This window comes from Gnatocerus cornutus, chromosome 3 (assembly GCF_029298725.1).
Source record: "Gnatocerus cornutus isolate USDA-ARS CGAHR chromosome 3, icGnaCorn1.1, whole genome shotgun sequence".
NCBI classification, from domain to species: Eukaryota; Metazoa; Arthropoda; class Insecta; order Coleoptera; family Tenebrionidae; genus Gnatocerus; species Gnatocerus cornutus.
In genome coordinates, this window is record NC_142235.1 from 17,757,515 (window position 1) to 17,783,347 (window position 25,833).

Below are 25,833 nucleotides of genomic sequence, written 5' to 3' on the forward strand. Positions count from 1 at the left end.
TTATCTCTCATTTAACGGTTGAGTGGCCAAAATTCAATGACCAATGATGTACAAGATGTTTATAAATGATTCTAGCATCTAGAGTGGCTTAAAAATTATTTGAAATGTCACGTCAACGACATTCTTTAGGGAGAAAATTAGGGGAAAATTGAATGTAGTAATTTTTAGGGTTAACATATTGTCAAAGTTGAGTGTATTAATAAATAATTAATTAAAAAATTATTGCAAAAGGAAGATTTCAGGAAAAATTTAACAAGTTTCGGCAATATTGCGCAAGAATATTAGAATCTACGCATGTCACACTTGCGTCAAGGTCAAACGCTTTTGTTGCCTACTGCTACGGATAAAAATCGCTAGGGGCTGCTGCCAACTTAAGTTTTTGAGTGAGGTTAAGTACAAATGTCAGTTGAAAAAAAAAACTATCCCGCATTTGTAATGAGCGGCAAATTTTCTTTGACATTTCATAACCACCCTTAAAACACTATAGACCCTAGAAAAATAAAAGACGACTTACTTTTGCCACTTTCAATAATCACTGCAGGATTAACTGAAGAAAATAAGAAAAACGTGAAAAACAAAATAGGAAGAAACATTTTTGTTTGTTTGAACGATAATATTTAGTGCATTAAAATGTGAAATATCGAAATTTATAGCCGAAATTAAACCGCAAGTAAGCCTTTTGAGGACCATTGATAAGAAAATTATTATGACATTGCGAAACATTTATGTCTATTTTCTTACTTTTGTGTAATAAAAATAAAAAAGAATTTTATTGGTACAATTAACTCCAACGTTGTTTGTCAAATTACAGACAGAATTTTTGATGATATAATTTTTATGTTACGTAGCCCCGTATGCGGTTTGTTTACATTTTTGTGATTTGCGGTTTACGACGGATTTACTTATCAGTCTACCACATGTAAAAACAAAATACTTACCAATCTCTTTTTTGGGGACACTTTTGTTTTGGTTGGGCACTTTCGCTGCCTGGCGGATTAACATAAGGTCACTGGATGAAAGTTTCTCTTTTATACAATAGACAAATTTTCATCTAGTGACCTTAGATTAACAAACGAAATTTTTCTTTCCATGTATTGTATTTTATATTCATAAAAATACATAATAAAATATTTTAAAAATCTCAAACATATCACACGAATAGGGTATTGGTCGTTTGATTCAGAAATATACACTTTGATATCACAACATAACCATAAAACTCCAAAATCTGCCAACATCGTCTAACTAAATACTACAAAATATCCAACGAGTTAAGTCTTTGATTCCTACTGCTACGATGTCTATCGATGTTTGGCAACGCGTCTAGACGAAGAGGTTTTCTTGAGTTTCCTTCCAGAGTCCCTGAAAACGCCCCATTATTTCTGTGGTTTTGTAAAAATTAACACCAACCGTTCAACCACAAGTTGTTGTAACTGCCGCTCAAGTTAGGGGGTCTCCCGGGCCCGTTGTCTTCCGTCGCCTTCGGCTTGTTCCTCTTGGCAAAATCTGTAAACGCCACGCGGCCTGCAATTCAGTCTAGCGTCTCTAATCTCTTTGAAAATTACCTCTCCAAGTGTTGAAAACTCGATTGGCATCTAATCTGGACGACTGGTTTAACAGCTCCGCCGCTCTCTTCGTCGTGGGAGTGAAGTAATTCCCTATAATATCGTCTTTCTCGCAGTTTTCCAGTTTCTGAAGACAAATGGAGGAATTACCATCACCCATATTCCCCTGTATTTCCTTCAAATTACCCTAATCTTACCTCAGTGCCGTGCGATGAAACTCGATAATTTTGTCCTAGTGTGGCATGCACAAAAATGGGCGTGCTTTAATAAAAATAAAATACTACGGGCTCCGGTAAGAAAGTAACGCCCCCACCAACGCAAAGAAGCCAATGAGAACTAAGGAAAACAACTAATTTAGATCACCTTCTCCAAAAAATCTTTATCGAAAGTTTCGTCTTCGAGAGATTCTTGTAATCTGGCCGGAGCCGTTTGTATATCGTGTAAGCGACCTAAACATATCCGTTATGGGGGAATATTGGGACTCCGGAGAGGAACTTACCAGGAACTGGAAGCTTAGTTCTTGGAGTAATCAGCTCTGGGAGTTTGTACTTCTGTGCGTCTTCCAACCACACCGCTTGTTCTTTGATGCCCCCCAAGTCACTGTTAACAGTTTAGTAACGAAAGTGGTCAATTCCCATATAGTTCAGGGACATTAGGTTTTAAATTCTAACAAATTATTAAAGTTTTGAAACTTTGCAGGAAGAATCCTTAAGTTATCAGAAATTAAACAAAACAATTCTCTTTCCTAACGTGGGAGCTTCGTCTCTTAAAATTGGGGTAAACACCCCCAGAAAATGTTTTTCTTATTTATCTTCCAAACCAATAATTTTAGAGCAAAAATGAAGGTGATAAAAAATGTTTGAAATCAAATTTTCTAACAAAAATGTTCTATTCACTTTTTGCGTACAGCGAATGCAACTCGCATAAATTCGGCGCGAATTTGGAGGTGAATCGGAGCACGACAGTATTCGCACGTCTTGTATTCACTGTCTACAAATTTTAGAAAAAAAGCACTGGAAAAGTGAAAAATTATTATTTCTAAACTAGAATTGTCTCGTGATTCCGACTATGTAATTTACTTCATTTTATCAGGTCAGGACCAAGGTATATTTTAAAAATATTTTTCTGATTACTTACACCTCGTTTATATTTGTTTTTTTTAAAATAAAAGTTTTGCTAAAATATCTCAGAAAAACTGATTTTGCAGAAAATTTTCAGAAACCAACTACAGTAGAACCTCGGTTATCCGGACCTGTCTTATCCGGATCCCCGATTTAAAATAAAAATACGTGGCGAAAGGTTTTCTGTTGTCGCTTAAGATTACTGGTCTCACGCCAATAAAAAATGTGTGTCAAAGAGTTTCTTGGTATTGCGAGAAATAAAGACTTGGCCGCCACTTGTATTCAATAAAATTCACTCATTTGAGACAGATAAAGTACTCTATTATTCTCTAGAAGCCATAAGGAAAATTATGCTACATTTCCATGACAACAAGACACGCATGGCTTTCTACATGCTAAAAGTTTGTCACTGCTGTCACTTCTGTCAATTCTTTTAATGTTTTAGTTGCAACTAACAGAGGCTTTGGATAAAATCTAGTATTACATTCGAGTGTAAGGGCAAATTATTCACTCCAAAAATCTTATTCCCTCGATCTACGATCTCGAGATTAACTGATTTTTGTCGTGAATAATTTGCGTCCTTACACTCTTATATAATAATTATCTATTTATAATATTTGTATTTATTATATGTTTTATAACATATTTATATTTTTATAACTTTTATAAGAATTCAAGTTTTGCATTATTTTTTGTGTTGTTTTATATATTCTATTTATTATCCGAATTATCGATTATCCAGATGACCTCTGCAACAATTAGTCCGGATAATCAAGGTTCTACTGTAGTTCAATTCTAAAAAGAAATTTAATGCATAACTCTTAAACTGTTGTTTTGATTTTTTAATGTAATTCATCATTACAAAGAATGGAATCTCTGTTTTTTATCATTTGAAGAATCTCATTCGTTTCCACGTATATTTTGGCTTTTGGAATTGTCATTAATCAATATTTTATTGCCATACAAAAAAAAATATTAATGCTGCATTAAGAAATCACAAATTTATAAATTGATCGATCGAAAAAAATATTTCTACAGTATGTTCAGAGAAAATTAATGAGAAAATTAATGTTAAATTTGAAAAAAGTGCTATTAAAAAGTTTAATTTGCTTTGTTTTAATTTTATTAATTTCAATGGAAAATGTCAAGAAATCGTGAAAGCACATCCTAATTACAAAATTCATTTTGTTCGCTTATTTATTCCAATTTCTCGAGGTTATTGAAACTGTTTGACATTTTTTGGATTCCTGAAAAGCACGATTTATAATTTTGGATCTCTAGGCAATATTTTTGTGGTGCAAAGTTGATCTTAGAAAAACGGATGTTGCGACTATATTAGCTTAAGTTTGTTATTAAGTTTCATCAATATCTTGGCAAGAATTTGTAAAATTTATTTAATTACTTTAAGATTATTTGATTAATTCTTTAATAACGTAAAAAAAATAAATAAAATTGGGAAAATAAAATGTAGATAAACGTGGTGTACTCGCATTTAAAAAAAAATTGAGTCCTGACCTGTGATACAACAAAATGAATTATAGAGTCACAATTATGAGGTCATTCAACTTCAAATACGAGGTTTTCAGTCTTCAAGTATTTTTTTTCTAAAATTTGTTGAGTAGAGAATGAATGGCATACAAGACGCTGCTCCTACTCACTCTCATGTACACGCCGCATTTGGGCGAGTAACATTCGCTGTACGCAAAAAATGGATAAGACAATTTTTGTAGAAAATTTAATTGGCCACATTTTTTGTTACTTCTATATTTGCTCTAAAGTAAATAGTTTAGAAGATAAATGAGAAAAACAATTTTTGGGGAAATTTTCTCCAATTTTAGCTCCCACGTTAGGTAAGAGAACTTTTTTGTATTTAATTCCTGATGCCTTTGGCAATATTTTCTGCCAAGTTTCTAAACTTTAATAATTTTTTTTTAAAGATTATTTTTGATCTAATTTCCCTGGACTAACAAGCTTACCTGTAATTGCACTCTTTTTTCAGCGTCCCGGAAATTTTCTCGCAGATCTGCGACAATAATTTGAGATTTTGATCCTGTTTCCTTATGGTCTCGAGGTAGTCTTGCCGCTCCGTCTCAAACTCGCTCTGGATGTCGGAAATTTCCTTTTCCAACGTTTTGACTTTATGACGGTACCTCCTCAGCGCCTCCGTCTTCAGATTCAACTCTTGACTGATATCCTTGTATTGGTTGTGCAAGATCTCGCGGTCTTCATTCATGTCGATTTTGGCCAACACGTGCGCGATGACACTCGCTCGTCTCTCCGCTGCCATCTTCTTCCGTTTTCGCCTCTCGGAGAGCTCCTGGTCGTTGGCTTTCTCTCCCCCAATCATCGCTTTCTTCAGAGCTTCGATGCGATTAAGAATCTCGTCTTTGTCGCACAACTCCTTCTGTTTCTTCACGTGGATCTCTTGGTTGAGCTTCTGGATGTTTTCTTCGTACTCTTCTTTGATCGACTGGATTTGTTTCAGGACGTTTTCTTTCTCGTTCTTTTCGTTTTCGTGGAGGTGCTTCAACTTCTCCATTTCTTGTTGGTAGTTTTGGATGAGGACGTCGCGTTTGGCGTCCAGGTCCACTTCCTTGTCGTCCTCTAAGAAAACGTCTTCAATTTTGAGCTGTTGCGTACCAAGGAGAGATTTTAGTCGTTCGATCTCCTCTTGGTATTGGCGGAGCATCGTGTCTTTGGGGTCTTCATTAACGCGGGGTTTGTTGTGGATGTTTTTGGCTCGGTTGGCGTACCTGAGGGTGGATAAAGTTTCGACGTAGTCCCGACTGGAGGGACTCACACAGGCGATCATCAGAGTGCGCGTGTTTCCTCCTAAAGAGTCCTGGAAAAAAAATTGTAGTCAATTCGTATTGTTAATGAGAACAAACCTGTAGGAGTCTGGTCAGTTTGGAGTCCCTATAAGGGATATGTTTGGCTTTTCCGTCCACCAGAGCGGAAATGACGTTCCCTAAGGCACTCAACGACAAGTTAATCTTCGTGGCTTCCTTCAGGCGATCGCCAGTGGCGCCCGTCTTCGCCTGCCTCTCCGAGCCCGCTAAATCCACCAAGTTCAACTTCCCCTTCTTAATACTCTCGTTGTTGTTAAGATTCGTGATCTGCTCGATGCTAATGGTGAAGATGCTGTGCGACCGCGAGCTGTTCTGGTTCATCAGCGTCGCTCCAATGATCCGATTCTTGGAGCCCAAACTCAGAAGATGCTCGCACTCCGAAGCGTTGTGCACGGGGTGGGTTGATAGTCCAGGCACTGTAACCCCTTCGGTGGGGCTCTCCTTGAGGTTGATGGACGTGTGGAGTTTATCACTTGGCACCAGAAGATCTCGAATTTGTTCGTTGTAGATTTCGAGGTAACTAATAAGAGCGAGGTACTTAACACCGGTGGTGACGGCGATGGCTTCGAAGATGTGCTCGAAGGCGCGGGAAATGACCCCTTTTTCGGGGTTTTCGCCGGTTTTGTAGCCTTCCATAGTGTAGGATTTGCCGCAGCCGGTTTGGCCGTAGACGAAGATGGTGGCGTTGTAGCCTTCGAGGACGCTCTAAAAAAGTTCATAATTTTAATAGAATATTGATTTTAGTGACTTATTCTTATATTAAATATTCGAAGCTGGACAAACACATTATTATCCTTTTTTAATATTGTCGGTAAACATATTTATTTATTTTAGTAAGCGTGAAATTACCATCGATTATTGAGCTATTTTTGTTCGGAAACTTGCTCACCGTTATCAAGATCAAACTTTAATTTCAGTCATTTTGTACGACGAAAATTGCTTTTATAGATTTTAAATAACATTTTTATTGATAAAAGTTAAGGTGGACACAGCAGGAAGCCTTCGAACGAGGTCTGATGTAATCGTATTCTCTGAATCTTTAATCGATTCATTTAATGTGAACTTTGAGTAAGCGGAAAAGTGAAAAACTTCATTGAAAAATGCTATATTGAAATGAGTTTATTTCTAATAAAAATTGTTGAAAGGTTTTCTTCTTACTGAAGTTTGATTGTATCTGGAACGGCGAATTTGTGACTAATTTTTTCCGAGAGCACGCAAGAAACATTCTTTTATTTGATTAGATTTCAACGCTTTTTATGTTTCTTTACGTCGTTTTTTTCTGGAGAAAACTTACCAATTTACAAAGGAAAGCAGTTTTAGAAATCAGCAAAATATGAAAGTTAGATACCCGCAGATTTTTGAAATTTGTATTTTTGAGACGAACTCAAAAGTCTCAAAATTAACTTTTTGTAATGTTGAACTCGTACTTTGACTTTTAGATTCTCAAATTAGAAAACAAAGTCGTAAAAAATTACAATTTTTAAGCTCCAAGTTTATGAATTTAATTTGTATTATAATATTTTAGACCGGCGCATCCATCATTTTTCATTTTTATATATTTTGTATCTTTGGTTGGGTCCAGACTACAGCTCTAAAATTTGAGGAAGTTGTTACTCTTGACTCATTTATTAGTTCTACCAAATTTCAAAGTTCTGAAGCAACAGACTCAGATTTTAGAAAATTTTATTTTTACAACAAACCAAAAAGTTTTAAAGTTTTATAGAAAAAAATGTAACTTTGGTTATGTAAAGGTTACAGCCATGAAATTTGGGGAGGTTTCTACTCTTTACTGATTTATAAGCTGGACCAAATTTTAAAGATCTAAAGCAATAAATTCAAATTTTAGAAATTTTTTTTCGAACGAATCCAAAAGTCTCAAAATACAAAATAAAAAATTGTATCTTTGGTTGTGTAAGAACCACAGCCATGAAATTTAAGGTGGTTACTACTCTGGGCTAATTAATTAACTGTGTTAAGTTTTAAAGTTTTAAAACAGTAAAGCAACAAATGCAGATTTTAGAAATTTTTATTTTTTGAACGCACCAAAAAGTTTTAAAATTCCATAAAAAAAATTGTATCTTTGGTTGTGTGAGGGCTTCAACAATGAAATTTTAGGAAGTTACTAATCTTGACTCATTAATTTCTTGTACGCAATTTCAAAGCTTTGAAGCAACAGGCTCAAATTTTAAAAATTTGTATTTTTAAGACAAACTTAAAAGTCTCAAAATTAACTTTTTGTAATTTTGTATTTGCAATTGGCCTTTTAGATTTTTAAATTCGAGCAACAGAAAATCAAAATTTAAGCAAAATTACAATTAGAGGCTCTATGTTTACAAACCTTATTTTTTAAAAATATTTTTACCCGGCGCATCCACCATTGTTTACTTTTGTAAAACTGTAGTTGTATGCGAACTAGTCATAAAATTTGAGGAAATTGTTACTTTTGACTCATTTATTAACTGTACCAAATTTCAAAGTTTTGGAGCAACAGACTCAGATTTTAGAAATTTGTATTTTTTTTACAAACTCAGAAGTCTCAAAATTCAAAATAAAAAAAATGTATCTTTAGGTGTGTGAAAGCTACGGTGATGAAATTTTAGGAAGTTACTACTTTAGTCTCATTTATTAACTGTACGCAATTTCAAAGTTCTGAAGCGACAAAGTTAAATTTTAGAAAATATTACATACACATATTGAAGACATACTCAAGTCGCAAAATTAACTTTTTGTAATTTTGAACTCGCATCTGGCGTTTAAGATTTTGAAATTAAAGCAACAAAAAATAAAAATCAAAGAAAAATAAAAAAATTAGGCTTAAGGTTTACGAATCTAATTTATTTTAAAATATTTTAGCCCGGCGCATCCACCATTTTCCACTTTTATTTTGCACCTCAAGTTGGGTGCGGACTACAGCCATAAAATTTGAGAAAGTTGTTTCTCTTGACTCATTTATTAACTCTACAAAATTGTAAAGTTCCGGAGCAACAGACTTGGATTTTAGAAATTTAAATTTTTTGTACGAACCCACAAGTTTCAAAAATCAAAAGAAAAATTTGTATCTTTAAGGTCACAGTTATGAAATTTGGGGAGATTATTACTTTGAGCTCATTTATTAACTGTGTTAAATTGTAAAGTTCTGGAGCAACAGATGCAGATTTTAGAAATTTTTATTTTTAGAACGAACCAAAGTTACAAATATCTATAAAAAATATTTTTAGTTGTGTGAGGGCTACAACAATAAAATTTAAAAAAAATTTTACTCTTGGCTTATTTATTAACTACTAAATTCCAAAGTTTTGGAGCAATACTCATATGTATTTTAAAAATTTGCATTTTAAAGACGAAGTTGAGAGTCTCATTTTTGTTTCGTAATCTTAAACTAATCTATAGCCATTTACCTTTTTAAATGAAGGCAACAAAAAACAAAACTGTGTTTTGCTCTTAAAAAAAAAAAAAGTTGTTTAGTTTCTAAAAGACTTCTTGAGTCAATAAATACTTTCATAATTTTTCATTTATGCCTCTTAATATTTAATTTCTATATAATTTGTGCTTGCTCCCCCGCAAAATTATTTCAATTTCATCAATTTACGGTTCAATTTATTGATTTAAAGTTCATATAAAATAGTACATTATCTCACAAGCGCGGAAATTGCACTACTTCGCACAAAGAAAAACAAACATACCTCGACTAACGGATAGCAGATATCATTGTAAATCGCCTCAGTCCTAGAATCCTGATCATACGTGTAGTCGAAAGTAAACTGTTTCGGAAACGCCTGTCCGTCCCCAGGGTCCCACGTTTCGACCATACAATCCCTCATCTTCACCACACACGTACAGTTTAAATCGCGTTCCTTCTTGTTCATCGGACGACATCTCACTATCACTTTCACGTTTTCGGCCATAGTTTTCGTTATCTCATCCTGTAAACTACAACTATTGAGCGCGGGCCTTGACGAGGGTCAACAGTCTCAAACATGCAAGCGTCCATCTTACGAAAAAAATTAAATATTCAGACTAAAATTCACCCGGAACTGGTGGTGTAATTCATCAGCGATGACGGGGTGTAATTTGGGAAAATTTTCCACGTCTTCATATGTAAATATTTTTATTTGCACTAAAGTGTTATGTGCATTAGCTGCACGCGTTGTGTAAGTGGGGCAAGGTTACGCGCTGCCACCCTCATCATCGGCCCCCTCGTGAATTATCGATTGCCTTATTATAAGTGACATGAACTTGAAAAGTGTGGTCACCATTGGTAACATAAACTATCACAACAAAATGATGTCGCGCTTCTAACTCGAAATTTTAATTTTTAGGGGTGGTTGCGACGCGCAACCCCCAAAGAACTGTTAAAAACGATTTCAAGGGCCGTTTAAGGGTACTTACTCAAAAGTTCGAAAAAGTTTCAAAGTCCCTCGCGAACTCACTGGTGGTACAAACAACAAACATCGCTAACGGGTTGATGGGAACTGACCATCGGACGTGCAAAAGCGGCGACCTGCGCCACGACGCTCGGGAATTCACAGGTGGACAAGGCGTGCGTGACTGCCCTGAATTCCAGAAAGGAGAGTTGTCTAATTGGGTTCAATTTCGCGTCACTGATTTTCTTAAGAAGGATCTCATGAATAGTTATTATTTTTACTGGAAAAACTTAAAGGAACGTGCATTTTAAAATGACCTAGTTCTGGGGAAAGCGTGTGAGGAAAAGTAAAGAAAATGAGGCGTTTCCGGAGTAATAAATTTCGAGTTTATATTCAAGTGTGTGGATTTTAAAATGACCTCAATTTCATATGTCGATACAATTCCTGTAATGTAAAATGACCGGTGGAGCACATATTTTATTAAAAGGTATTGAGTTCTGATCAATTTTACAGCATGACATCGTTAGCTCGTTCCACTTAATATGAGTTATACAATAATGACACTATGACGTGATTCTTGGAGAGAAAAAAAATCTTTCTATAAAACGTACAAAATTTTAAAGAATTTCTTTTTATTAAAAACAGATTTTGCGACTCTCTAGCAAATGCCGCAACGAAATTCAGAAGCTTTTGTAGTTTTTACCAAGTCTGGAAAGCAGAAATTCTTTTGTTTATCGCGTTATTTTCTAGCTTCAAAATTTAGTCCATAAAGTCCGTAAACTAGAACAACAAGATTTTCAGTTTTCAATAAAGAGAAATTCTTCAAAATTTCATACTTTTTATAAACACGATTTTTTTTGTTTCACATTTTAAATGTTGTGCAATAATGACACTATGACGTGGTTATGGGACTGAAAAAAAAATGTTTGAAGAGGATAAGTTAGATACCTGTAATGTAAACATGTCAGTTTTGATTAATAGATGGCGCAACAAGCAACTGACAAGTTTTGTAGCACTCGCATAATATACTGATGAAACCGATTCTCATTTTTTTTTAAATTGTATTATTGGTTGTGTAAGGGCTACAGCCATGAAATTTGAGAAGGTTGCTAGTTTGAGTTCATTTATTAACTGTGTTAAATTTCAAAGTTCTAAAGCCGATTTTAAAAATTTTATTTTTATGATGAACCAAGAAATCTGAAAATGAAAAAAATGTTGTATCTTTGGTTGTGTGAGGCCTACAACAATGAAATTTAGAGAAGTTACTACTCTTGACTCATTTATTAATTGTACGTAATTTCAATGTTCTAGAGCAACAGACTCAGAAATGAAAATCTTCAGTTTATTTATACAGTCCTACTAATAACAATTTGAGCACATATTTCATTCTTCCCAAGGCCGGGGCCCCCGAACTTGCTCCCAATTCTCCGTATCAATCTTCTCCACTTTTGCATATTCGCTCTCCAGCGTGACTTCCCCCGGTTTCTTCATTTCTATCCCAATTTTCTTCATTTCTTCAGGTTTCACCTGCGACACCCTCGAAAACTGGTACCTCAACTGGGTGAACTCCCGAAGACCAAACGAACCACCGACAATAACCAGAAGGAAGGGTAATCCGTATTTCACTGATCTTCGATTAAGAAATCGGTTTAACCTGCTCCCCACACTTGCCATAAGTTTGAGGTTATGTTGAAACGTCACGTTAAATACGCATTTTTAGACAATTATAGTGAGATGGGAAGGTTTGTTCCGGTTCAAAAACACGATTGAAGTAGCGTAACGCCGATTTTCGGTCTTAATAAACCGGGAAAAGAGCGGATTTAATAATAGCCCCGTTCAATGCACCGCCACTGCTAATTGTCATCTGTCATTCTTGTCAATTTTTTCTGTCATCAGTAACGTGGCTGCGATAAGTACACAAAACTTTTGTTAGCTTAAAAATGTTCGAGTGCCCCCTCAGAAAAAACCTGTGATATGAAAGAAGTAAGAACTGACTATAAAACCAACTGGAAGCTTTAAAAAGTAAGTCATCCCGACTCTCATTTTTTCACTAAAAATTCGGTTTTTTAGCCCAAAAATGGCGTTAAAGAAGGTCAAAGGCAATTTAGAACGAATGTTTGATAAGAACTTAACAGATCTGGTCCGTGGGATACGTAACAATAAGGAAAATGAGGTGAATAAAGTTTGAGGTTATGTCATCTCAGATTGTTAAATTTCTACTTTTTAGGCGAAATACATCTCGCAATGTATGGAGGATATTAAACAGGAGTTGCGACAGGATAATTTGTCCGTCAAAAGCAACGCGATAGCTAAATTAACTTATGTAAGGAATTATGAGTTTGATTCATTGAGTTTACAGTTCTTTTGTAGCTGCAAATGTTGGGATACGACATTTCGTGGGCCGGCTTTAACATCATCGAGGTCATGAGTTCAAGTAAATTTACTTTGAAACGGATAGGGTATTTGGCGGCGAGTCAATCATTTCACTGTGATTCTGAGGTTTGTGGCGCATAAAACTGAGATTTAGTACTGGAAAAATGGGGATTTGTGTCTAGAAAAACGGTATTTTCTCTGGCCAGGATTCACAGACATTTCTCCACTAATTTGTTCATTTTTTATTGGTATTTTTAGCTTCATTTTGGGACTTTCTTGTTCCCGTGACCTTACTTCTCTATTATCAGACTTGCTTATCATTTTAGATGTCTAATGAATTCCATTAGATAACTAGTTACATAATGAAAAGACATTATATGACATTGTATGATACTAAAATCATTTCAGATTTTTATTTAACGACTCATTTTACTTCTCAAAAAACGTTTGCTCTCTTTGTAGGTGTGAGCCGTCGTAGATAAAACTTTGTACTTTACAAGTGAGCTATAGCACATTACAATACTCGTGAAGTTGCAACAACTATGATTGCCACAGCTTACTAGAAATGTAAATAACTGTTAAGATACAACGTTTTATCTACGATTGTTCTGTCTAATTTACTAAAAAAAGAAATCGTCTGTTATTAAATCTCAAAATAAACAAAATTTCACAGGTGATTTGTCGTATCTAAGCAAAAAGTGTGTAATAGGCAGAGTAAACTCAAAAGTAGTATAATATAAAGGGGTGTTCACAATCATGGCTAAAACTCCCAGTTTTATATCATCAAAAATTTTCTTCTAATCTCTCGAATTTCAGTTATTGATGTTGACCACCAACATGATAAGAAAGGAGCTGAACTCCCAGAACCAGTACGAGGCCGGCTTAGCCTTGACCTCTCTGAGTTGCTACATTAGCATGGATTTGGCCCGAGACCTATCAAACGACATTTTAACTCTAGTAAGAACTTTTTCTCTTATTATCCCTAACTAACAGCACCGTTGCAGTTGAGTTCTACAAAGCCGTACATTCGAAAAAAAGCCGTACTGATGATGTACAAAGTGTTCCTTAAGTATCCCGAAGCGTTGCGTCCAGCTTTCCCCAAACTAAAGGAAAAGCTTGAAGACCCCGATCCTGGCGTTCAATCAGCTGCTGTCAATGTAGTCTGCGAATTGGCTAGGAAAAATCCCAAAAACTATCTCAGTTTAGCACCAGTGTTTTTTAAATTGATGACAACAAGTACAAACAATTGGATGTTGATCAAAATCATTAAATTGGTGAGTTGGTATTGCTGTTTTAGAGTCTAGGCAAAATTAACATGTACCTCGGAATAATTATTATTTCATTGTTTTAAACAAATTGTCAAAAGTTTCCATCGATTGGTGTGCTGCTAAAAAAGTCATGGAAACATTAGGGACAATCAATAGGAAATCAGGGAAAGTTTTACGAAATAACAAGCAAATAAGGGGAAGTTGGGCGGAATCTCAAGGAAATCAGGGGAATTTTTACAAAATTACAATTAAATAAGTCGAGGTTATTCAAAATCACACGGAATTCAGGGGAAGTTTTACGAAATAACAAGCAAATAAGGGGAAGTTGGACGAAATCTCAAGAAAATCAGGGGAAGTTTTATAAAATCCAAAGAAATAAGGGGAAGTTGGACGAAAACTAGACGAAATTACAAGGAAATAAGTAGAGTTTGGACGAAATCACAAGCAATTCAGGGGAAATTTTACAAAATAACAAGCAATTAATGGGAAGTTGGACGAAATCTCAAGAAAATCAGGGGAAGTTTTATAAAATCCAAAGAAATAAGGGGAAGTTGGACGAAAACTAGACGAAATTACAAGGAAATCAGTAGAGTTTGGACGAAATCACAAGCAATTCAGGGGAAGTTTTACGAACAAATGGAAGTTGGACGAAATCTCATGGAAATCAGGGGAAGTTTTATGAAATCACAAAGAAATTAGGGGAAGTTGGACGAAATTACAAGAAATTTGGGGGAAGTTTTACAGAATAACAAGCAAATATGGAGAAGTTGGACGAAATCATAAAGAAATCAGGGGAAGTTTTAATAAAATCACAAGGAAATAAGGAGGAGTTCGACGAAAACTAGACATGAAATTACAAGGAAATAAGTAGAGTTTGCACGAAATCACAAGCAATTCAGGGGAAATTTTACAAAATAACAAGCAATTAATGGGAAGTTGGACGAAATCTCAAGAAAATCAGGGGAAGTTTTATAAAATCCAAAGAAATAAGGGGAAGTTGGACGAAAACTAGACGAAATTACAAGGAAATCAATAGAGTTTGGACGAAATCACAAGCAATTTAGGGGAAGTTTTACGGACAAATGGAAGTTGGACGAAATCTCATGGAAATCAGGGGAAGTTTTATGAAATCACAAAGAAATTAGGGGAAGTTGGACGAAATTACAAGAAATTTGGGGAAAGTTTTACAGAATAACAAGCAAATATGGAGAAGTTGGACGAAATCATAAAGAAATCAGGGGAAGTTTTAATAAAATCACAAGGAAATAAGGAGGAGTTCGACGAAAACTAGACATGAAATTACAAGAAAATAAGTAGAGTTTGCACGAAATCACAAGCAATTCAGGGGAAATTTTACAAAATAACAAGCAAATAATGGGAATTTGGGCGAAATCTCAAGAAAATCAGGGGAAGTTTTATAAAATCCAAAGAAATAAGGGGAAGTTGGACGAAAACTAGACGAAATTACAAGGAAATCAATAGAGTTTGGACGAAATCACAAGCAATTTAGGGGAAGTTTTACGGACAAATGGAAGTTGGACGAAATCTCATGGAAATCAGGGGAAGTTTTATGAAATCACAAAGAAATTAGGGGAAGTTGGACGAAATTACAAGAAATTTGGGGAAAGTTTTACAGAATAACAAGCAAATATGGAGAAGTTGGACGAAATCATAAAGAAATCAGGGGAAGTTTTAATAAAATCACAAGGAAATAAGGAGGAGTTCGACGAAAACTAGACATGAAATTACAGGAAAATAAGTAGAGTTTGCACGAAATCACAAGCAATTCAGGGGAAATTTTACAAAATAACAAGCAAATAATGGGAAGTTGGACGAAATCTCAAGAAAATCAAGGGAAGTTTTATAAAATCCAAAGAAATAAGGGGAAGTTGGACGAAAACTAGACGAAATTACAAGGAAATAAGTAGAGTTTGGACGAAATCACAAGCAATTCATGGGAAATTTTACAAAATAACAAGCAAATAAGGGGAAGTTAAGCGAATTCTCAAGGAAATCAAATTCTTTGATATTTACCACCGCGTAACTTTTTTAACGACACACCTCTAAATGGATACTTTTGACATTTTGTTTGAAACAATAAAATGAACATACACGCAAAAAAACACCCTTATGTGAATTAATCCGAGGTTTTAAAATTTTTGCGTCTATTTTGCCAGGACTACTAACTAATAGTTCCAGTTTTCACACTTTACGATGATTGAGCCGCAATTGGGTCGGAATTTGACGCGACCTTTGATCGATACAGTTGCAAGGTACTCATTGCTTTGTTTTCTAGTTTGGTGCCCTAACCCCATTAGAACCTAGGCTAGGTAAAAAGTTGATTGAACCTCTTACCAATCTTATACACAGGTAGGTTTGCTTGCGCTGTAACAACCCGAAAAAAAACGTTTTTTTACAGTACATCCGCAATGAGCTTACTTTACGAGTGCATCAACACAGTTATTGCCGTTTTGATAAGTATTTCCACGGGGATGCCCAACCACGCGGCGAGTATACAGCTCTGTGTGCAGAAGTTGAGGATTCTCATAGAAGATTCCGATCAAAACTGTAAAATTTTACGATTTTTTTGTACTTTTTGTTTAATTTTCACGTTGCAGTGAAGTATCTGGGGCTGTTGGCGATGTCGAAAATTTTGAAGACTCATCCGAAGAGCGTCCAAGCTCACAAAGACTTGATCCTGCAGTGCTTGGAGGACAAGGACGAGTCTATAAGACTGAGGGCCCTCGATTTACTCTACGGAATGGTAAGATTGGTTTTCCGTCGTCAAACTCTCTGACTCGCTGGTGTAGGTGTCCAAGAAGAACCTCATGGAGATCGTGAAGAAGCTCATGGTGCACATGGACAAAGCCGAGGGCACGATTTACCGCGACGAGCTCCTCAGCAAGATTATTCTTATCTGCTCCCAGAACAACTACCAGTTTATCACCAATTTTGAGTGGTACGTCACTGTCCTGGTGGAGCTCGCCCAGATGGAGTTCGGCTCCAAACAAGGCCACGTCATCGGCGCCCAACTCATGGACGTCTGCATCCGCGTCCAAGCCATTCGTCCCTTCGCCGTCTCCGAAATGGCCCAACTCCTAGAAGTTTACTCATCGACATCCCAGTTTACCATCATGCAAGAAGTCCTCTACGCCGCCGCCTGGTTATGCGGGGAGTTCGCGACTGAGTTAAAAGAACCGGAAGTGACCCTCCGCGCTATGCTCAAGTACAAATCGTTGCCACAACATATCGAATCGGTTTTCATTCATAACATCCTGAAGTTGTTCGCCAACGTCATGCAAAGTCTGGAGTTGAACGCGAAGTTCGACGAAATCCGGGAGTTGTGCGATATTATAACGGGGAAGTTGCAAGAGAGTCTGAAATCGGGAGAGTTGGAGGTCCAGGAGCGATCCAGCACTTCGTTGGTGATCATCCAGATCGTGAAAGAGGAGATCGGGAACGCGACGGAGATGATCACGGATTGTGATGATCCTCTGGTGACTAAGGAGACGATTTCCGGGAATTTGTTGGCGCTATTCTCAGGGGAGTTGAATCCGGTGGCGCCGAAGGCGCAGAAGAAGGTCCCGTTACCGGAAGGGTGAGTTACTTCCAAGTTAATTCCTCAGAGTAAATAGTAATTTGAGTAGTTTGGACCTGGACGCGTGGATCAACGAGCCTTTGGAAGACTCGGACCCCGAAAGCGACTTCGAAGTCATGGACAACCTCTTTGTGAAATCCGACAAAACTGAATATAGTCGTTCGGAGCGTTACCAACCGGAACCAACTGAAGAGGAGCTCCGGAGGAGCAGAGAGGCCCGGAAATACGAGCAACAGAACAACCCGCATTACTTAAAAGGCGCCGATGGCGACAAAACCAATGACAATAACTTCGACAACATTCCAGTGGCCGAAATCGACCTCAACGTCCCGTTGAAAGTCGTGGGGCAGAAGCGCTCTGATAAGTATTTGAATATGAACGCGGGCCGGAAGAAGCCGAAGAAGAAGAGTAAAAAGAAGAAGCACAAATCGGAGAGTTCGTCGGATGAAGATGCCGCGAATCAAGGGCCGGTTGTGGAGGTGAAGAGAGATCTGGAGTTGCCGGAAGGAGCGACGCTGTCGGATTCGGATAGTAGCCATGGACATGCAGATGATCCTCACAGGGCGCTGAATATTGATCTGGAGTTGTAAGTTTGTTAGTTTCGCTTTATTTGGAGTTGATTGGGTTGTTGCAGGCCGCCGGTTTACGAGGAGAGCGCCAAACCGGAGGTCAAGCAAGAGGAGAAGAAGGTGAAGAAGTCGAAGAAGAAGGTAAGTCGCAACGTGCTTATGGTCTTGACTTTGTCAATTTTGCTTCCTCTTCCGCGAAAATGCAGTAAAATAAGCAAACGCGTGAGACGTAAATAAAATTGTATCGCAACATTCTGTAGTACCATGAAAATAAATAAACCGGAAAATAGCCGCGCTATTTTGGATTTATGGATCATATTTTTGGGAAAATTGTGATTCTCCTTGGAGTTTCCAAGTTCGTGGAATTTTGTCGATGAAAAACTCACGTTTTTTGATTACTTCTGTTTAAACTTGAGATGTTTATTGATTATGCACGTTCGTTTTATTTGCTTTTATATCTGACATATTTTTTTATTTGAGGAGTAAGAAGTGTACAGCAATGTAGTATGTAGTAAACACACCAATAATCAAAAACGAGAAAATAGACTTCGGGTGTTTGATTTGGCGGTTCTCCAGAATTTCGGACTAGTTAAAATTCGCGTAAAACTTCACTTTCTGTATAAAATCCGCTGCAGGCTAAATACAGCCTGTTAATTAGAATTGCTGTGCTATTACGTAATTAACGATTAATTTGTTGAAGGGCAGAGTTGGAATTTGGATTTTACGCGGTTTTGCGCTTGTGGAAGAAATATACCAAAAAATTTCAATTTTTTTGAATAAAATTCGTTACTTGGAAAGTTTTAGTGCAATGAAATTTGGGCAGGTTACTATTTTTAAGCTGTTTATTAACTGTGCCAAATATCAAAGAAACTTTTTTTGAAAATTTTAGCTGTATGGCAATGAAATTTGGGGACGTTACTATTTTTAAGCTCTTTATTAAATCTGCCAAATTGATAAGTTATAAAGCAGACGATAGAAATTTGAGAATTTTTTTTCAAATCGAACAAAAAAAATTCAAAATTTTTAATAATCGTAACTTGAAAAGTTTTGGTGCTATGGCAATGAAATTTTGGCAGGTTACTACATAAAAGCTGTTTATTAACTATGCCAAGTATCGAAGTTATAAAGTAGTCGAATAAAATTTTAGAAGTTCATTTTTTCAAAACCGAACCTTAATTTTTTTTATACAATTTTGACTTTGAAAATTTAAGCTCTATGGCAATGAAATTTCGGGAAGTTATAATTTTTAAGCTGTTCATTAATTGTGTCAAATTGCAAAGCTATAGAGCAGACGATTTAAATTTAAATTTTTGTTTTCAAATTGAACCAAAAAATTCAATTTTTTAATAAAATTCGTAACTTTGAAAATTGTAGTGTTATGGCAATCAAATTTGGGGAGGTTACTATTTTAAGCTGTTTATTTTAAGCTGTTTATTAACTGTGCCAAATATCAAAGTTACAAAGCGAACGATTCAAATTTTAAAAATTTATTTAAAAAAAAATGGAACCAAAAAATTTTTTTTATATAATATATAAATAAATATAATATAATTTATATAAATATAATATATTTTATATAATATATATAAATATAATTTAATAAAAATTTTTACTTTGAAAATTTTAGCTCTATGGCAATGACATTTGGAGTGGTTACTAGTTTTAAGCTGTTTATTAACTGTGCGTAATTAAAGTTATAAAGCAGAAAATTCAGATTTTAGAAATTTATCTTTTCAAATCAAACCAAAAAAAAATCTATTTTTTTTATAAAATTCGTAAATTGAGAAGTTTTAGTGCTACGACAATGAAATTTTGGGAGATTACTACTTATAAACTGTTTATTAACTGTGCCAAATATCAAAGTTATAAAGGAGTCGATTAAAATTTTAGAAATTTATTTTTTTAAAATCGAACCAATAAAAATCAATTTTTTTCATACATTTTTTTACTTTCAAAATTTTAGTACCATGGCAATGAAAATTGAGGAGGTTACTATTTTTAAGTTGTTGATTAAATGTGCTAAATTACGAAGTTACAAAGCAGACGATACAAATTTTAGATTTTTTTTTCAAATTGTACGAAAAAATTCAAATTTTTTAATAAATTTCGTAACTTTAAAAATTTGAGTTCAATTGCAATGAAATTTAGGGAAGTTACTAGATTTAAGGTGTTTAATAACTGTGCCAAATTGCAAAGTTATAAAGCAGACGATACAAATTTTAGATTTTTTTTTAATCGAATCAAAAAAATTATTATTTTTTTTAATTTATAACTTTTAAAGTTTTAGTGCTATGGGAATGAAATTTGTGAAGGTTAAGACTTATAAGCTGTTTATTAATTGTGCCAAATTGCAAAGTTTTAAAGCATAGAATTTTATCTTTTCAAAATCGAACTAAAAAGAAACAAAAATTTTTATTAAAATTTATAATGCAAAATTTTAGTGTTGTGACAATGAAATTTGGGGAGGTTACTATTTTTAAGCTGTTTATTTACTGTGCCAAATTGCAAAATTATGCAGCATAAGAAACAAATGTTATAAATTATGTTTTTTACAATAAAAATTCAATTTTTTTTTAATAAAATTTGTATCTTTAAAAATTTTAGATCTATAGCAATGAAATTTGGGGAGCTGTTCATTAAGTGTGCGAAATTACAAAGTTATAGAGCAGAAGATAGAAATTTTTGGAATTTATTTTCCAAAAATAACAAAAAATCGTAATAAATCTGAAAATTTGAATGCTATAGCAGTAAAATTTGGGGAGGTTACTATTTTAAAGCTCTTTATTGACTGTACCAAATTCCAAGGTTATTAAGCAAATGACACAAATTTTAATATTTTTTTTAAGACAAACCAAAAAAGTTCAATTTTTTAGCGCCACAAATAAGAAATCGTCAGTCAAATTCAGTGGAAACCGCGCTCAATTTTCGGAAAACAAACTTGTTTTTTCCACCACACCAAACAGTCTGCGATTTTCCACGTAAAACTAATAAATTAAATTTATTTCAGTTTCATTCATTCGCTGCAACTTTGATCTTACGTGGGAAATATATGACTTTGTGTGTTTACAAGGAGAAAAACATTTTTCGACTTTTAATACCTTAATTCTCAGACCGCGTTTTTATTTGAACTTCACAGAAATAATCCATGAAAAGTAACAAATTGGTCACAATCTCATAATCATAAAGCACAAGTAAACCCAAACAAATAAATCATAAGTAAACTTGTTTTTTTATCATGTTTTTCAACCGAGCATTTGTTTGGATTAAACCCGATCGATGTAAATACAATTTTCGTCCGTGTTAACCAGAATTTTGCTTCCAGAGTGACAAATCAAAGGACGGCGACGGGGAGAAGAAGAAATCCGAGAAGAAGCATCGCGAGAAAGGCGACGGCGATGCTAAAAAACCCAAGAAACCAAAAAAAGATAAAAAGGAGAAGAAAGATAAAGACGGCAAAACGAAAAGCAAGAAGAAACCGACATCTGGATACGAAGAAGCGTTAGGAATTTCAACACCTAGCAAAGAATTTCAGTGATTCCGTGCCCGGCTTCGGTTCAATACTCGTTTTTCTCTCTTTATAATGTATTTTTTGTGTTTAACAGCTTGGATTTATGTTACAAAAACGCAAGAGGATTTCATTAAGTTGATTCTACAAATCATTTTATAATCATTGGAAATAATTAATCATGTTATTGTATTATTGTTTATTAAAGAAGTGATAAAGAAATCTAACTCGTCGTTTGATTCATGGGGTGGGGGCGGGGTCAAGACCCATTTATCACCGAAGGTAGCTGAAGATAAGGTGAGTCTTCGAGGAATCGCTCGAGAATCTTCAAGATAACAGTTTTCCACTACCGAAGAAGCGAAGAAATTTGTTAAGGACACGGACGGACAGCGATTATGTAATTGATTTGAATTTCAAATAGTCGCCGAGACGGGAATTTCGTGAATTTATTGAATCGATTCGATGGAATGCAAATTATGTTTCTCTGTGCCGAAATTGGCGGCTAATGTCGGCGATGAACATCCATAATGGGAATTAATAATAAATTATAGGACAAGCTCACCCGGCGAGACTCCTTCAGTACAGTGAAAATTTTTCAAACAAATAATTTATGCAAGCAAATTGCATGAATGAGGAACTAAATAATCCGTCTATGTCAAACCTCCCAAATTTGACTGACATGATTTCAGCTAATTTATTAACTAATTACTTTTTTATACCGTTGGCATTGGTGATGTACAACATTCACATCTCCAACCGTTTTTTTCTAGTTCTGGCTGTTGCAATTTCGCAATTTTTCTTATTAGGCAAGGATGCATTTTTTCCCTAGCGGCATCGTAGCCTTGACCCCTGTCTTGACATATCTAAATTCAGAGAATTCCTCGTTTGAAATTATAACGTTGGCAAGGTCCGTCATTTTTTCTTGTCTCAACTTTTATTCATTTTTTTAGGATTGTTTTAATTCCAGAGAATGGTTTTCCTACATCTGTTGCGAAAATGTAAACAGATCGGTAATGTTGAGTGATTTAGATTATATCGGAGCTGCAGGTGCTCTAGTTTTCGAAGTACAAAGGAAACAGATGAGGAATTAAAGACTGAGAGTGCGGCTTGAGCGGGTTAAGTGGATACTTGGGTTGATAAAGTTGCGAAACTTGAAATTACTGAACGGTGTAGTTCAATCCTATGTCTTAAAATTAGATCAAAATTCTCTAAAATTGGGTGACTTGCTTTAGAAATATTCAAAGATTCATCATTCATCATTTTCAGTTTACGTTTGATGAGATTAGAATTTTTTAAATTCATAAATTGAATTTGCTCTGAATTGAATTAAATTGAATTGCTCTGGCAATTTTAATAAAAAATATAAATTTTGGATTTTTTATTATTAGGCAAACAAAAATATTCATTTTTTTACAAAAATTTGTAACTGGCCGTTTTACTGTTATAGCAATGAAGTTTGGGCAGATTGCTACTTTTGAGTTGTTTTTTAGCTCTACCAAACTACTAAATTATAGAGCAAAAAATACGAGTTTTAGTTTTTTTTTATTTTCAAACTGAACCAATATTCTCAATATTTGTAACAAAACTTCGTAACTTTAGCAATTTTAGCGATATATCAATGAAATTTGAGGAGATTGTTATTTTGAAGTTGTTTGTTAACTCCACCAAATCGCTAAATTATAAAGTTAAAACTACAAATTTTAGATTTTTAATTTTCAAGCTGAACCAAAATTAAGTTATATTTTTTTTTAAATCCGTAACTTCAACAATTTTAGTGTTAGAGCAATGAAATTTGGGCAAATTGCTATTTTTGAGTTGTTTATCTACTCCACTAAATCGCTAAATTAATAAATCAAAAATTCTAATTTTGCAATTTTTTATATTGATACGAAACCAAAAATTAATAACTTTAGCAATTGCAGCATTATACAAATGAAATTTAGGCAGATTGTTATTTTTGAGTTTTTTGTTAATTCCAAAAAATTATAGAGCAAAAAATACAAATTTTGGAATTTTTCATTTTCAAGCTGAATCAAAAATATCCAATTTTTTTTACAAAAATTTGTAACTCTGGTGATTTTGGTGTTATAGCTATAAAATTTGGGCAGAATGCTATTTTTGAGTTGCTTGTTCACTCCACCAAAGCGCTAAAATATAAAGCAAAAAATACGAGTTTTAGAATTTTTTATTTTCAAGTTGAGCCAAAATTATGCAATATTTTTTTCAATAATTTGTAACTTCAAAAATTTTAGTGTTACAGCAATTTGCTACTTTTGAGTTGTTTGTCAATTCCACCAAATCGCTAAATTATTAAGCTAAAAATTTAAATATTGGAATTTTTTATTTTGAAACTAAACTAAAATTTCCAACATTTTTTTAGAAAACATTGTAATTTTAGCAAATTTTGCGTTATACCAATTAAATTCGGGTAGATTATTATTTTCGAGTTTTTTGTTAACTCCAATAAATTGCAAAATTATTGAGCAAAAAATACAAATTTTGGAATTTTTTATTTTCAAGCTGAACCAAAAATATTGAATTTTTTTTACAAAAATTTATAACTCTGGTAATTTTGGTGTTATCGCAACGGAATTTTGGCGGAATGTTATTTTTGAGTTGCTTGTTCACTCCACCAAAGCGCGCTACATTATAAAGCAAAAAATACAAGTTTTAGATTTTTGTATTTTCCAGCTGAGCCAAAATTATGAAATATTTGCTTCCAAATTTTGTAACTTTAGGAGTTTTAGTGTTAAATCTGGACAGATTGCTACTTTTAAGTTGTTTTCAACTCCTCTAAATCACTAAATCACTTTTTTTGGAAACTAAACCAAAATTTTTCAATACTTTTCTATAAAAATTTGTAACTTTAGCAATTTTAGCGTTATACTAATGAAATTTAGGCAAATTGTTATTTTTGAGTTGTTTGTTAACTCCACCAAATCGCAAAATTATAAAGCAAAAAAAAATTTTTAGTCTGAACCAAAAATACCTAAAGTTTTTAACAAAAATTCGTAATTTTGTCAAGTTTATTGTTATAAAAACGAAATTTGGACACATTGTTATTTTTAAGTTGTTTGTCAACTGCATCGATTCGCTAAATGATAAACTACGAATTTTGGATTTTTTTCCTTTGAAACTAAACATTTTTTCATAAGTAATATAACGAGTGGGCTCGAAATTGTGGGAAATTTTTCCGACAGACGAGTAGTTTTTTCGACGATCAATTGCACGAGTGAGCGAAGCGAACGAGTGCCAATTGTCAAGAGAAACAAACTACGAGTACTGGAGGAAAAATTTCCCACAATTTCGAGCCCCCGAGTTATATTCGTCATGAGAATTCAACGAACTGACAAGCAACTGACAGCAATTGTCACTCTCGCGTGGTTTTTCCGCTGAAAATTTCACTAGTGAAAATTTCCAAAAAAAGGTTTGCTCTGATTGGTTTATTTGAAAAAATAAATGTCTCTTATTGGTCGAATCTATGGTGAGTTGAATTCTCATAAAAATTTGTAACTTTAGCAATTTTAGCGTTATACTAATGAAATTTGAGCAGATTGTTATTTTTGAGTTGTTTGTTAACTCCACCAAATCTCAAAATTATAGAGCAAAAAATACAAATTTTGAATTTTTTAGTTTTAGTCTGAATCAAAAATATCCTTTTTACAAAAATTTGTATCAATTTTCGAGTTATAGCACTGCAATTTGCCCAGGTTGCTATTTTTGAGTTAGTTGTTAACTCCACCAAACCGTTAAATTATAGAGTAAAAAATACAAATTTTTGAATTTTATTTTTAACGTAAATCAAAAATATCCAATTAAAAAAAAATGTAGTTTTGGCAATTTTAGTGTTATAGCAATCAAATTTTGCCAGATTGTTATTTTCGAGTTCTTTCTTAACTCCACCAAAGCGCAAAATTATAGAGCAAAACATACAGATTTTAGAATTTTTTATTTTTAACCTGAACCAAAATATTTAATTTTTTTACAAAAATTAGTAACTTTGATGATAATTTTAGTGTTATAGCAACGAAATTTGTGCAGTTTGCTATTTTTAAATGGCTTTTTTACTCTACCAAAGCGCTCAATTATAGAGCAAAGAATACGAATTTTGGAAATTTTGATTTTCAAGCTGAACCAAAAATTTTTAACATTTTTTATAAAGGTTTGTAACTTTGGCAATTTTAGAGTTTTTACCATAAAATTTTCGAAGACTGCTATTTTTGAGTTGTTTGTTGACTCCACCAACGCGTTAAATTATAGAGCAAAAATAAAAATTTTTGGAATTTTTTATTTTTAAACTGAAGCAAAGATATCCAAATATAAATACAAAATTTCGTAACTCTGGCAATTTTAGTATTATTGCAATGAAATTTGGGCAAATTGCAATTTTTTTGTTGCTTGTTCATTCCACCAAAGCGCTAAATTATAGAGCAAAAAATACGGATTTTGAAATTTTTCATTTTTAAACTGAAGCGAAGATATTCAAATTTAAATACAAAAATTCGTAACTCAGGCAATTTTAGTGTTATATCAATAAAATTTGGACAAGTTGCTATTTTTGAGTCGTTTGTTAACTCGACCAAAGCGCGAAATTATAAAGCAAAAAATACAATTTTTGGAA

General features: G+C 34.1%; 3 protein-coding genes across 8 annotated transcripts; 1 reads left to right on the top strand and 2 right to left on the bottom strand.

Annotated features, from left to right (window-relative positions):
* Positions 1-1,091: 1,091 nt before the first annotated feature.
* Kif3C (Kinesin family member 3C) lies at positions 1,092-10,085 on the bottom strand. Of its 6 annotated transcripts, none has more exons than XM_088032869.1 (9): positions 9,925-10,085; positions 9,219-9,465; positions 5,575-6,240; positions 4,663-5,528; positions 2,065-2,165; positions 1,929-2,014; positions 1,566-1,692; positions 1,411-1,506; positions 1,092-1,362 (listed from the first exon to the last, which is right to left on the bottom strand). In XM_088032869.1, exons 2-9 carry the CDS (start codon positions 9,438-9,440, stop codon positions 1,253-1,255), a joined length of 2,274 nt encoding a protein of 757 aa, XP_087888995.1. In that variant the 5' UTR covers positions 9,441-9,465; positions 9,925-10,085; the 3' UTR covers positions 1,092-1,252. The 6 variants fall into 6 exon arrangements, 5 of the variants coding, with proteins under 5 accessions (XP_087888995.1, XP_087888994.1, XP_087888997.1 ...); XM_088032868.1 differs by having other exon boundaries at positions 1,411-1,524; XM_088032871.1 differs by lacking the exon at positions 1,929-2,014 and having other exon boundaries at positions 1,278-1,362; positions 9,925-10,084.
* Positions 10,086-11,235: 1,150 nt separating this feature from the next.
* l(3)neo43 (cytochrome c oxidase assembly protein COX16 homolog l(3)neo43) lies at positions 11,236-11,573 on the bottom strand. The gene has a single exon (XM_088031837.1). The coding sequence runs from the start codon at positions 11,571-11,573 to the stop codon at positions 11,283-11,285; it is 291 nt and encodes a 96-aa protein (XP_087887963.1). The 3' UTR covers positions 11,236-11,282.
* Positions 11,574-11,829: 256 nt separating this feature from the next.
* Positions 11,830-21,439, top strand: g (adaptor-related protein complex 3, delta 1 subunit-like garnet). Its single transcript, XM_088031836.1, has 13 exons — positions 11,830-11,921; positions 11,970-12,072; positions 12,127-12,222; positions 12,270-12,398; positions 13,089-13,229; positions 13,277-13,546; positions 15,837-15,910; positions 15,960-16,108; positions 16,159-16,304; positions 16,351-17,138; positions 17,188-17,724; positions 17,773-17,848; positions 21,030-21,439. Exons 2-13 carry the CDS (start codon positions 11,977-11,979, stop codon positions 21,240-21,242), a joined length of 2,715 nt encoding a protein of 904 aa, XP_087887962.1. The 5' UTR covers positions 11,830-11,921; positions 11,970-11,976; the 3' UTR covers positions 21,243-21,439.
* Positions 21,440-25,833: the final 4,394 nt, after the last annotated feature.